We start from the raw sequence: 14161 nt of genomic DNA on the forward strand, positions 1-14161 counted from the left end.
TGAGCAGCAGGGCAGGTCGATTCATGATAAGGTGTGTAGAGCTGCACAGCAAAGTCATCAATGAAGTCACTATGCTCTTTCAACATAATTAGCCGTTCCACTGTCTTACCAAACCCTTTTGTCTTGATTCAATTCTTTATCAAATAAAATTATTGTTTTATCTACCTCAACACCCAAAAAACAAGGAATTCTGATGCTACTTTATTTATTTAATTGCAAACTATACACATTATAAACTTCAACTTCTGAATAACCTTTTTACTATATCGGGAAGCATATCAGGTCATGCTGAACATGAGCGTTTTTTGCTCATGCCGACATCCTGGCCATCCGATTTGCATTTTAAAAAGCTCAAAAGTCAACAAAACTACGTGGCATTCATCCAAAATGCAAATAGACGGTCACGATGTCGGCATGAGCAAAAACGCTCAGGTTCAGCATGATCTGATCTGATTCCCTAAAAGCTATAGCCTTGTCATGTATATGCCATGATTTTTTGTTGGTGTCAAAAATACATGAGACGCATCCTGTTGCGTCGCTAAGCCTGTATCATGTCATGAGAGAGAGAATTTACATCATATTATTATTTTCTCACATTTCATGACCATCAATTGCGGGGCCAATCTTGACTATTAGTGGCTGGTGGAGATCCATTGAAGGGTCAACAGAAGAAACTGGCAACTGAGACGAGGGTATGACACCATCCACAACAGATTCATTTTCCATCAAGGCCTTCTCCAAAGATGACTTCGCTACTTTGGTAACACAGATCATCAGGATCACTGCAAGAAAGAGCAGTTGTAAATCATGATATTGAGGGGTCAATGTTCATGGCTCAGATGCATACTTTGAGCCGCTCAATGTAAGAAGAGTCAAATAACAGACTAGCATCCTTGATAACTCACCAGAAAGCACAAGCCCAGATACAAGTAGCACCTGCAATAATGTCATTAGCGACGCATATCAGAGATTTTGCCTGACGATGCAACTTAAACAAACCAGATAGATACCATTATTTCAAGTGTTTTCCTTGATAATCATAGAAATAGAATTGTATGAACTTCAAAAGTTGGCACAGCACAAAATAGAAGAAAAATAAAAATGTGGGCATCAAATTCTACCATCAGAAAGTATGTGCGTATTGTGTAACATGGGTACAACTACAAGGCCCCCATACTGGTGTTGTACCTGAATTAGCACTGGGTGCAGGTTAACCAGGTTCCAACCTTAACTCGACCCATTTTTATCCATCTTATTAACTTTAGTCTATGCTCAGCATCAAAAGTATCAATTGTTAACTACATATTTGTTGATCATGATCTGTTAACTATATAACTTTGACATGCTTTAGACATGTTCATAAATGGCAGTCTACAACTTCATATTTAGAATGTTTTCTGAAGGGGAAACATTTGGTCACGGCGACATGAGATACAAGTGCCTCTTTTTTCTCATTTTCTCATTTTTCTGTTGTTTCTCATGAAACCAACCTTACAGATGTGATCTACATGCTTTTCATAATAGGAATCAGCTTTTGAATCGCCTGATTATGACATGTTGGCATGTTTTTATAAGGTTTCAAACATCAATGGTCTACAATGTGCAATACTTTCTCAGGTCATAAAATCCTGTTTTTTTATTAAAAAAATGTGATTCAAAAGCTGGTTCCTACTATTTGGAACATGCTGAACACATCTATGAGGTCCGATTGGATCATAACAACCTGCGCCTATGACTTTCAGAGCCAACATGACATCACGGTGACATTACCAAATGCTTTTGCTTTTGTAAAATGTAGTGTAATTGTGTAAAAACACACACATATTTGCTACAATTGTTTCTATGTACAAATGACTTAGCAAATCACTTTTTCTTGCATTTTTAACCCTCACATGTGATCGACATGGTTCATTTAAAGCAGAATAATGTTTGGATACGTGGATACTGATATGTGAGCGTAATTTTTCAGCAATTCAAAAATCAATGGTTGTAAATGCACCAAAACTGATATGGAGCATGATATAGAATAGGGTATGATATTTGCTAATCTCATGGGTAACGAACCCCCAAGTGACATTAATTTCTTTTTTTTCTTTTTTGCACATAAAACCTTCAAATGTGATCTACATGCTTGGTTTAGTAAAAGCCGGCCCTTAGACCATGTTTCTCCGATGTGTATGTCGGATTTTCTGGGGGTTGAAGAATTAACAACCTACAATATACCAAATTTTCAATCCCCAAAAAATTGTATTTTTAGTCAAAAAAATGATCCAAAGGTTGATTCCTAATATTTTGACCATGCTGAACACATCAAAGAGATGAGATTTGGTCAAAACAACCTCCCCCTATGAGTTCCAACTAGGGGTATATATATATATATATATATATATATATATATATATATATATATATATATATATAGTTTGTGATGCTAGTAAGTGAAAAGTTCATATTCTTCAATCATTGATGAACAGTTTGTGGAGCAATACTCCACGCAATTACCATAAAATATATAGATTCTGAAATCAATAATATACTAAGCAATCATTTCTTTCTAATATTTGTTTCTAATCACCAATCAACAACAGTCAACAAATAGATCTATTGGACATATGAGAACACATACTTCACAAGCCAAATTGGAAGTGGACTCACCCATGGAAAGTCTGATATTATTTTTCATCAGAATATTGAATAGTCAGAGGTAAAAAAAATTGTATCATTTCAAAGATGCATGTGCCTATATCCATTGGCATGGGAAAACATTCACTTATGTGCATGCTATGCATCCAGTACCTTAAAACATACAGACCTACTTGCATAAAGTATGACAAAAGCAAAATGGAATGCCAAGATGGAAAACTGTGATCATAAAAGGTCACTGAAATCCAATATGCTTTGATGAGATTAATATGGAAACACCTTGTAGGTTATCACAATATATAGCAACCAAGCCACAATCTATCTGGCCCCAAAAAATAAAAAGATGAAAATCAATAATTATTGAAAATGCTAGTAAATGATCATTATGCATGAAAGATCCATCCATATATATGCCTTGCTGGTTTGACAATTTCATGCTTTGTTCATCACATTATTTCCACAATCTAGAGTAAACATAAAGAGAATGCAATTACTTACAAATCAAGAGTAGCAACTTACCCAACGAGTTGTAGAAATTTCACTCCAGTGATGTGTCACATCAGATAGGTCCTTCAAAGTTGTCCCAATATACACTAATGCAAATGTTATAGGCTACAATAGTATGAAAACTGTAATCATCAAGCACTTCAGAAAAGAAAAAAGTGTGCCATAAGAAGGGGAACTAAGATGATAACATACTGACACTCGACAGTTGAAAATCCAACAGCCTACTAAAGAAGTCTACGCTAGATCATTCATCAAGATCTATAATGAAGAACTGATATCATAAGGTGAAAATCTTTCCACCTGTTGCTCTCACTACAGACAAATATCAATAACACCAATCACCACAATCTACTCAAACCAAAGGTATCACACCAAAAAGATTACATAAGAGCGTGATATCCCAAATATCAAAATGAATGAGGTAGCAAATGACTTGTGAGAATAATCTGTGCCAAACTTGTTTGAGAAAAGGTTCAGGTAATAGAAGCCTTGAATAAACAATAACATGCATAACTGGTAAAAGTAGTATGGTCATGTCAACAGAAGCTCAGACATGAAACAGATCTTAACTATAAGTGGTTTCATAGAAGGATCTTCTGATCATTGTCCCTTTTGTATTTTTCATAGAAGCCTTTTCTTGCATCTCTCCTCATGCCACTGGGTATGTTTTGGGTAGTCATTAGGCCTTCCACGAAAAACAGTTTCAACCATTAAAAAGACATGACACAATGTCATGGCCATCCAATTGAAGAAATGCTACTTCATCCTGCACTTTTCTTCTTGCTTCCTGGGCCCTCATTCCCTCCCTTGCCATGGCTGGGGTGCAGTTCAATCAGAAGATTGCAAATTAACTAATTTTTTTCTCAAGTCTTAACAAATTAGACGTGTTCTCTTTTCTCAGCTTATAGGAAAAATCTTAAAACCTCTCGATTATATACCCTTTTTTTATTAAAAACAAAGTGAAGATTTATTGAATCTTAGCACTGAGAAACAACTATTGTGTCACATCAATCAGTTATGAGATGTGAGAGCAAGCTGAACTAGCCTAGGTTGTCAATCCATGAGATGTCAGCCTACTGCTGCTTCATCTTTGCACAAGCTATAACATCGAATTGCACCTGATAATGTAAGTTCAGCTTTGCACAAGCTATAACATCAAATTGCACCTGCCAATGTATGGATTGAATTGTGATTGAAGATCCCTTGAAAGTGCAAGAGCAAGAAGTGGAGAGGAACTTTCTGAATGGAAGAAGCTTCCCTCTGCTTGTATGAGCCAAAGCTTTCTGGTGTGGGCACTACAGAAAAAGTCCCATTTACCACAGAAAGGTGGCTTTTACTGTGACACACAAACAGACCCTTGAGAAACAGCCAAACCCTACACATTCATGCGAGTGAAGCTGTCTCAAAACTGAGTATGCCTTCTGTAAATTGGATGATAGATATATGTCTTTGTTTTATACAAGTATGATTATCTTTTGCATGAAAGCAGCTGCTATTTCTGTTACATTTTTTCCCAACATAGATAATTAATGATTATTACAAGTTGATCAACTGTTCCACCCAAAGTTTCAGGGAAAAGCAGATACTTGAGACACAAGACAAAAATTTAATATGAATGTCGAAAACAATGATCTCCAACATCTCAAAACGGTAAGTGGAATTTATCAAGTGCCCTCACTCCAGCAGATGAGGTTTGGTCTTTGATCTCCAACAAACAAATGCATAAAATTTCTTGATATGATGCCATATTCATACAAACAACTATGTTGTAATAAATGAACAAAGAATAACATTTGTATAGGGCCTGCAAGAAAGATTTATAATGCAACAGAGAGAGAGAGTCTCACATACCATCATTCCCAACCACGAAGCCATCATGTATTCTCCTACACTGAGAGGAGTCACGGACAGCAGGTAGTTCAACACATTAAACGGAAGTAGAGGAACAAGCCGGAGCAGTAGTACTATCTGCAGAAACAGAATAGTTAATGTGACATCACTACTCATATCACCATAACCATATCATGCGGGAATATAGCATAGTAACCAATTTTGCTAATATTTTGCTAATATTTTGAAAATATTATTAATGTTTTTTCAACAACTTATAAAAAACTAAAAATATCATGATATTTTCAAAACATCACCATAACATAAATATCTTGATATATCATGATAATGTAGCGAAATTTAAAAAAAAAACTTATTTCATATATATTTTAAGCTTATATTTCTTCTGATTCTTTATTTACTTTATATTTTTAAAAAAATTCTAACAGTTCTGTAATAGTTTTATAGGGAAAATACTATTAGAATAATTTATTTATTATCTTTCACATATTTTTCACATTTCTTTCATTTTTCAAAATGTTGAGATTTTTCTGAGAGAAACCACATCTAAAATCTTCCAAAAAAAAAACTCGAGAGATATAGCAAAGACTGATATTGGTGACTAAATGAAGCTAAATGTTCCAAAAGCAAATAAACACATGCATTGAATTATTGAATACAATGGAAAGGATACCTAGTCACGATTAAGTAACTATAACACAGTATAATTCATCTTTTCAAGACGAAAAATCAAAAGACCAGAACATCAGATCAGAATTGCTAAAGTTTATCCCACAATTTTCCCCCATTCCACAAGGCCCAAAGTTCAACGCTAAGATTGGGAGTAAAAATTCGCCTTAACTAATAATTTTCTACTACCAGTAAGCTAAAAAATCACCATTTGTCAACTATTCGCTTTCAATAACTGTTAATCTGAAATTGGCATTCCTTAATACAATGAATGGCAGATAAACCAATACTTAAAACAAAAACCTCTGTTTAACAAAGGGAGATTCGGGACAATCCGACAATCCAAATGAGAGAAAAAAGGTTAATAAAACTGACCAGTCAAAATTCCATGTGCTAGGGCATTATGCAACAACCATGATGTGGTTATCGTTTATGCTGTGATTCAAACTCAGTAGATGAAGTTATCAACTGCCGTATACATAGAAACAACCTTCAGATTCCCGAAGCATGGATCAACTTCAAAAAGGCAAGCAATCATATCAGGGAAACATAGTTGGGACACAGATATCATTTGAAACACATGGCCTTGAATGTAAAACAAGTACCAAAAATAAAAGTATGGAAGAGAGATGGAGGGAGTCCATAAAACAAATTTGTATATGATGAGAAGAACTTGTAATGCAAATACACAAAACGAGAAGGATAAAATTACCAAAAGCAGATAACATGAGGGGTTTAGATAAAAAATGCAGAATGCTGCTAATTCATGAACTGAAAATAGAGGAAGTGAATTTCAAGGGACCTCTGCTTTGAATTTGTGGACTATCCCCTAGTTTCCCTATCTGCTGAAGTATAGAGTAAATTGACGAGCAATAAACAAAAATAAGGAAAGAGAAAACCCAAGGGAACTATCAGGCAACAAAAAAACTTGCATATAAAATGAGTTTCATTCAGATAAGGTCCTTCAAACCTTAAAACCTGATCTCTGAATTGCTATAGCAACAGCCTGAAACTGTGGATAATCTTTCAGCTTTGAAATAACCAATGGCCTTCCAATCTGCAGAAATACCAGAATAAGTAATCGACCACCACAAGAGAGAAAATCAAGCAGATACACAATTACATGGGAAAGAATAAAATTATATTGTATGGGGACAAATATTGTAAATGACCAATCATAAAATATGTAAATTATGAAAAGTTAACTCATGCAGCTACTATCAGAATGAGCAAAAGAAAGAAAAAGCCCTTTCCAATTAGATGAAAGACGACTCTGAGGAACATAGAAGAAACTATTTGCAAAAGGAAATTAGAACATTCTGGTTCATTAAGAACAATGTTACTAGAGGGTTATGTATAAAGACATCTAACCTATGCCATTAGCGAAATGCTATGCTCATCTGTGTTAAGATATATATATATATAACAGAAATACCCATCAGGGGTATTTTGGTCATTTCACTGTAATAGGTGTCAGCCCATTAAGGGCTGACCACCTTTTTATTCTTTTTATTTATTTTTGTACCTTTTCTTTTTTTGTAATGATGGGGCAGCTCCAACTAGCTGTTGGAGCTGCTCCCAACGGTCACAAACAGCTAGTTTGGGCTGCTCCCTTGTGGCCTTTTGTATTATAAATAGGCCTTTGTATTTTTTACTCTCTAGAAGAGTTTTTCTTATGCAATAACAAGAATATTTTGACCCTTGTGAGGGTGGTATGGCTTATTCCATCAAGAGGTTTTCTTGATTGAGTGTGTTCTTGCAAGTTCATAAGTGACGTCTTTTTTTATTTAATTCATTTCATTACATGGTATCAGAGCTTTGGTGCTCCTGAAATATTATTCATTCGGATAATATCAAGAGGAGGACCGTGAGCTTGGTGGAGCATCGGATTGTGGATCGTTGCATCGGAAAGCGCACTATCAAAGAGCTTCTCAAACAAATCTTGTATTACTCTCTCTCTCTCTCTCTCTCTCCTTATTGTAAAACATGGAGAATGAAAGAGAAGTAATCGTCTCCATTCCAGTGCGACTCAATGATACGAACTATGTGATGTGGGCATCCATAGTGAAGCACAAAATATGAGAAAAGGGTTTATGGGGTTTGGTTGATGGTACCGAAAGAGAGCCTAAACTCATTATTACCAAAATTGAGAATGGAAAGGAAGTTGCTCTTCAAGGAGAAGAGATGTCTAAAGCCGTCTCCGATTATGAAAAGAAATAGAAAGAGTGGAAGATTAGTCATTCCAAGATAATTGGATGGATCATCAATAGTGTAGACATCTACAAGTGCTCTAGCTTAGCGAAATTTGATTTTGCTAGTGATGCATGAAAATACCTTAAATATATGTATAGTCTCAAGGACATTGCTCACATATGCAATGTGCAAAACAAAGTAAGAACCATGACCCAAGAAGAGATGAGCATTAGAGAATATTGCAATGCACTCTCTCCTTTGGGATGAATGGGCTCTTCTAGAGCCAAAATTGCATTGTCTCGAAGATGTAGAACTTCGTGAAAAATAAATTAGAACGGAACATTTCTACCAATTCATTAATGGGTTTATACCCAAATTTGAAGGAACCAAGTCGGCTTTCCTTCATAGAGGAGGTGTACCAACCATAGTCGAAACTCTTGAAGAGTTAACTATGAAAGAAAATAGGTTGAAAAAACCATCCGCCTCAAAGGATGAAAAATCCATGCTTGCTATGTCAAAGCTCAGTAACCACACTAGGAGTTATAAACTTCCTCACTTTGTGAAAAATGAGAATGGAAGAAACTCTAATGACTATGAAAGAAGTCAAATCGATAAAAGAAGTGATCATTAATACAAAAAGGGTGGCAAAATCATATGCTACCATTGCTATAAACCGGGACACATCAAGTCATTTTGTCCCAAAAGAAGGAAAGAAGATCATAGAGATGATAAAAGGGTTGGTTCGGTGGGAACATCCTTTGAAAAAAATTTGTAGACGACTCCAAATGCATCGGCTCATTATCTTTGGCGCAACTAATAGAGGCACTACAACCAATGTTCAAAACTCAAGCTTCTTCCATATCGGGAGCGACCGTATCCACAAGTGAAGACCTTGGTAAGACTTCTTAGATCCTTGACTCTGGTGCCTCTTTCCATATGACTCTAAATGAATCCATATTATCTGAATGTCATACTAACCCAAATAACTCTTATGTTTCAACCGCCGACGAAACTTCCTTAAAAATCAAAAGTTTTGGGGGTTTTCAAAAACAATAAAACTTTCACGTACCAAATATTAAAATAGTGCCAAAATTGAATTTAAATCTTTTATTTGTTTCCCAAATTACGGATCATGGATGTAAAGTCTTGTTTTAATCTAATGATTGTTTAATAAATGATCTCCAGTCTAGGAAGCCGATTGGGCGAGACTATAGAAGAGGAGATCTCTATGTTATGGACAATCTTGAGTTATCAAAATATACTTTTTATAATTTTGTGGAAAAGAAAGATATAGAAAATTGGCACAAAAGACTACGACATCGTAGTGTGTCCAAATTACACTTGTTTCCATTTCTTACAAGTTATAAAGAAGGAGATTTTGTTTGTGAAGATTGCATTCTTGGTAAAACGAAGTTTTTACCCTTTGGGCCAAGACATTTTATATCTAAAAATCTATTTTAATTAGTAGATTCGGATATGTGGGGACTGACTCTGGTTGTATCCAAAGGAGGTGTATCTTATTATGTTATGTTTGTGAATGATTATAGTAGACATTCTTGGATATTTTTTCTTAAACAAAAATTCAAAGTATTTGATTGTTTTAAAAAATTGCATTTCTATACAAAGACTCAATTTAAAACCAATATTCAAATCTTTAGAACCGATTCCGGGGGAGAATTTGTGTCAAAAGAGTTCGAAAATTACCTTGACCTATATAAAATTATTCATCAAAAATCTTGTCCGTACACAACTCAACAAAATGGACTAGCCGAAAAGAAGCATGAACATATTGTGGAGACCACTAAAACACTACTTATATCAAGAAATGTTCTAAAAAAATTTTAGGTCGAAGCCGCCGTTACGACGGTTTATTTGATAAATAGAATGCCTTCAAAAAAACATTGAAAATATCTCTCCTATTGAAAATTTATTTAAAGCATCCCCCAATTATAAAAGGTTAAGAGTCTTTGGGTGTAAATGTTTTGTCTTTACCAATAAAAATGACAAACTTTCTCCAAAAGCAATTCCTTGTATTTTTTAGGTTATGCAGAAAATAAAAAAGAATATAGATGTTATGACATTGAAAGAAACAAATTATATGTTTCAAGAAATGTTATTTTTCTTGAAAATAAAAATGGGTTTGGCAAAGAAAAAATTCAAGAGAATTGTGATTATTCATTTCTTTTTTACCATGTCAATGAACATGAAAGATATGAAAGCATTCATGATGTGAATGAGAGTGATAATGAAAACAATCATGATGTAAATGAGAATGTGAACGAGGGTCTTGATAATATATACCTATCTCATAGTGACACACAAACCTATACTCGACGTACTGAAGACCATCCACCATGTGCTTTAGAAAAATATTCCCAAAATCAAGATGTAAATTTTTCTAGTATTAGAAAATCTATGAGAATTTCAAAAGCTCCTAGTAGATTTGTATCCTATGATTCTTTTAAACAGAAGTATAGATAGTGTCTAATGGTCATGCACTTATATATGCTAAAAATCATCAAGAATGGATTAAGACGATGAATGATGAATTAGAAGTCTTAGAAAAGGCAAAAACTTGAGAAATCCAAACATTACCTAAATAAAGGAAAACTATAGGATGTAGATGGGTCTAGAAGATAAAAACTAAATGGGATGAGACATTAGAAAGATATAAAGCTACGCTAGTAGCCAAGGGATACAGTCAAGAATATGGGATACACTATGACGAAACATTTGCTCCAGTCGCTCGAATGACCACTGTTAGAACCCTTGTTTTTATAGCATCAATTAAAAAATGATCAATCTTTCAAATGGATATAAAAAATGCATTTTTGAATGGTAATCTCAATGAGAAAGTTTACATGGATCCTCTACCAGGTTTAAGTTTAGAATATGAAAAACTCTTTTGGTTATGAAAAGTTTTGTATGGTTTAAAAATATCTCCCAAAGGTTGACATGATAGTTTCCGTAGTGTGATGACACAACTCCATTTTAAATCTTGGTATACTGACACTGTGTTGTTTGTTAAGTCTTCTAATGCAAGAATGGTAATATTACTGCTTTACGTAAATGATATGATTATCACACGAGGTGACAAGCAAGAAGTTAATTATATCAAAGATATACTTAAAGGCAACTTTGATATGATAGATCTTGGTTTTTTATGATAATTTATTGGAATAAAAGTGGCTTACTCACTTCGTGGTTAATTTTGTCATAAACTAAGTATGCAGCAGAGATTATAAAACGATCAGGACTTTCAGATGAAAAACGAGTTGATACTCCAGAGGTCATAAATGCGAAAATAAAGAAAGATAATAGAGAACCTCTGAAGGATCCAATTCCATATAGACAAATGATTGAAGCTTTGTCTTATGTCTCCATTACTCGTCTTGATATTTTTTCATGCTATTCATTCTGTTAGTCAATTTCAGCATGCTCCCACTATTATCAATTATGGATTATTTCATCATCCTCTTCCTCTTTAGAGGCTATGTCACATGGGTGCGGGTGCGGGCGCGGGGGTGGGGGTGCGGCACTTTCAAAAACCTTGAGTGCGGGGGTGCGGCAAAAAATTATATATATATATATATATATATATATATATATATATATATATATATATATATATATATAAGGGGGGTCCGAGGGTTCCCCCCAACGCGGGTCCCGCTGCGCGGTCAGCGGACGGGGGTCCAGGGGGGCCGCCCTTGGCGGGGGGTTATAGGGGGGTCGCGCGCCCCCCCCCCCCCCCCCGCCCCCCAAGATTTTTTTTTAAATTTCGCAGCCCATTTTGTAGGGCAATATTTCAAAAAAAATACAAAAAATAGACCAAAATGACCCTGGATGCGTTGACCGCACCCAGGGTCAGGTTGACCGCACCGGGTGCCGCATCGCGTCGTGTCGCGTCGATGCGGGTACGACACCTGTTTGGCCGAATCCCTGTGGCATAGGTTAGAAGTCATTGCATATTCTGATTTTGACTGGGGAAATGTGAATAATAGACACTCAACCACTGGTTCCTGTGTTTTTTTAGGTGATTCTCTAATTTCAAGGCGATGCAAGAAGTAGCAGAAGGTGTCTCTCTTTTCCATTGAAGCAGAGTATCGTGTCATGGCAACAACTACGTCTGAATTAGTATGGTTAAGACAATTACTAAAGGATTTAGGAGTTCACGTTGCAGAATCCTCAAGATTATGTTGTGACAACAAGAGAGATGTATATATTGTAAGCAATCATACATTCCATGAGAGGACAAAACATATTGAAATGGATTGCCGCTACGTTCGTGAAGAATTCCTGAAGAAGACCATCATATTGCCGCTCGTTTCATCTGAGTATCAACTAGAAAACTTTTCACTAAAACGCTCCCATCACCTAGATTTCACTTCCTACTTGGCAAACTCTCGATTGTTACACCATGAGTTTGAGGGGAGGTGTTAAGATATATATACTTATATGTATATATAGATATATACATATATACATATATATATATAGACCGAAATACCCATCAGGGGTATTTTGGTCATTTCACTGTAATAGGCATCAGCCCATTAGGGGTTGACCACCTTTTTATTCTTTTTTATTTATTTTTGTACCTTTTCTTTTTTGTAATAATGGGGCAGCTCCAACTAGCTGTTGGGTAGCTGTTGGAGCTGGGAGCAGCCCAACAGCTAGTTTGGGTTGCTCCCTTGTGGCCTCTTGTATTATAAATAGGCCTTTCTGTTCTTTACTCTCTAAAAGAGTTTTTTCTATGCAATAACAAGAATATTTTGACCCTTGTGAGGGTAGTGTGACTTATTCAATCAAGAGTTGTGTCACAGGGATTCGGCCAACTAGATACCGCACCCGCGTCGACGCGATGCAGTTGCGCGTGCTGGTGCGGCACCCAGTGCGGTCAACCTGACCCTGGGTGCGGTCAACTCACCCAAGGTCATTTATGTCCAACTTTTAGACTTTATATATATATATATATATAATTTTTTATATTTTTGCTGCACCCCCGCACCTAAGTTTTTTGAAAGTGTCACACCCCCGCACCCGTGCACCCATGTGTCATAGATCAGGAGGTTTTCTTGATTGAGCGTGTTCTTGCAAGTCCATAAGTGACGTCTCTATGGATTTAAGTCATAAAGTACACTGATGAAATAAAATATGCATATTGAAATATAATAAGTGAATCGGCCTTGACTGAACACAGAAGAAACTTTCTCAAACATGCAAATAAGGACAAAAATGATCCTCATGAACCCTTCAGATGTCCAGAAGAAAAAATATGCTCACAGTGGGCAGCTTCACAATAAGAGGATTCAGATACAAACCGTTCTACCAAGGAAGAACGCTGCTGTTGCGCCAATGGTTGCACCAAGAGAATCTGCAATAAAGCCTATAGGCAACCCAAAAAGGTAGCCACCTCCCAGCTGAAACATTAAAATATGCATGATAAATATATGCCAATTATACAAGAAACCCACTAAAATCAACATGACAACATACTTGTCACAAGGCTAAATAGAAGATACTATGGAACAAACATGCAGAAAAGCCTTTCTTGTTGATTATTTGCAATAGAGTCACATCATCCTTGAAAGTAACAGTAATACTAGACCAACAGCATAGAACTCCCAAAAGGAACTGAAAAAGCTATTCCATACTTACAGTAAGTATTGAAGCTGGAACTGCTAGTATTGTAAGAGGTATGTATGCAACAGCTCTGCATAGCTTACAATGAAAGTTAGTGATTCGCAATATAGAACAAGAATAGTGCACTATGCATGCTTAAAAGGACTATTTTCAAATTATACTTAATGTCCACAAGAGTTAATCAAGAATATTGGTGTTTGGAAAAAAGAGAAAAAGAAAAAGAAATAAATGCCAGCAATATCCTACCATGAGAATTACAGCAAGGGTGAACATACTCATTAGCCTGAATTTTGGATATTCATATTTTAACACTAGAAAGATAGTGCAAGAGAGTGCAGAAATGAAATATCCGAAAATGGCAATGAGAACAAAGGTTGCCACATTGTCTTGTAGGTTGATGGTCTAACATAAAGTTTATACTTCAAACTAATCGAAGTAACCTTTTAAAATGTTGTGATATGGGTAGCAGCTAATTATAAGGGATTACATCATATTGAAAACAAAGACCTATACGTGATGAAAACTGGTCAAAAATATGCTGTTTAGTACTTTTAAAAGTGCATGTATATGTGCAAGCTGCCAAGCATCTTCCTGAATGCACACATAATACCAGGGAGAAAAGAGAGAAAAAGGGGTGCATGTGGTGTGGATG

General features: G+C 35.7%; 1 protein-coding gene across 1 annotated transcript in view; it reads right to left on the reverse strand.

The window, feature by feature from the left end:
- Positions 1-465: 465 nt before the first annotated feature.
- LOC149833825 (uncharacterized) overlaps positions 466-14161 on the reverse strand; it is a 34383-nt gene continuing 20687 nt past the window's right edge. The window contains exons 4-10 of the mRNA XM_090009224.1: positions 13525-13579; positions 13188-13286; positions 6641-6727; positions 5002-5118; positions 3163-3255; positions 906-936; positions 466-782 (exon numbers count right to left, since the gene is read on the reverse strand). Coding sequence (XP_089865350.1) covers positions 592-782; positions 906-936; positions 3163-3255; positions 5002-5118; positions 6641-6727; positions 13188-13286; positions 13525-13579 — 673 coding nt within the window. The 3' untranslated portion in view covers positions 466-591. The remainder of the gene's footprint in view (positions 783-905; positions 937-3162; positions 3256-5001; positions 5119-6640; positions 6728-13187; positions 13287-13524; positions 13580-14161) is intronic.

Source organism: Nuphar pumila, chromosome 6 (assembly GCF_984573655.1).
Source record: "Nuphar pumila chromosome 6, dmNupPumi1.hap1.1, whole genome shotgun sequence".
In the NCBI taxonomy this organism is placed as follows: Eukaryota; Viridiplantae; Streptophyta; class Magnoliopsida; order Nymphaeales; family Nymphaeaceae; genus Nuphar; species Nuphar pumila.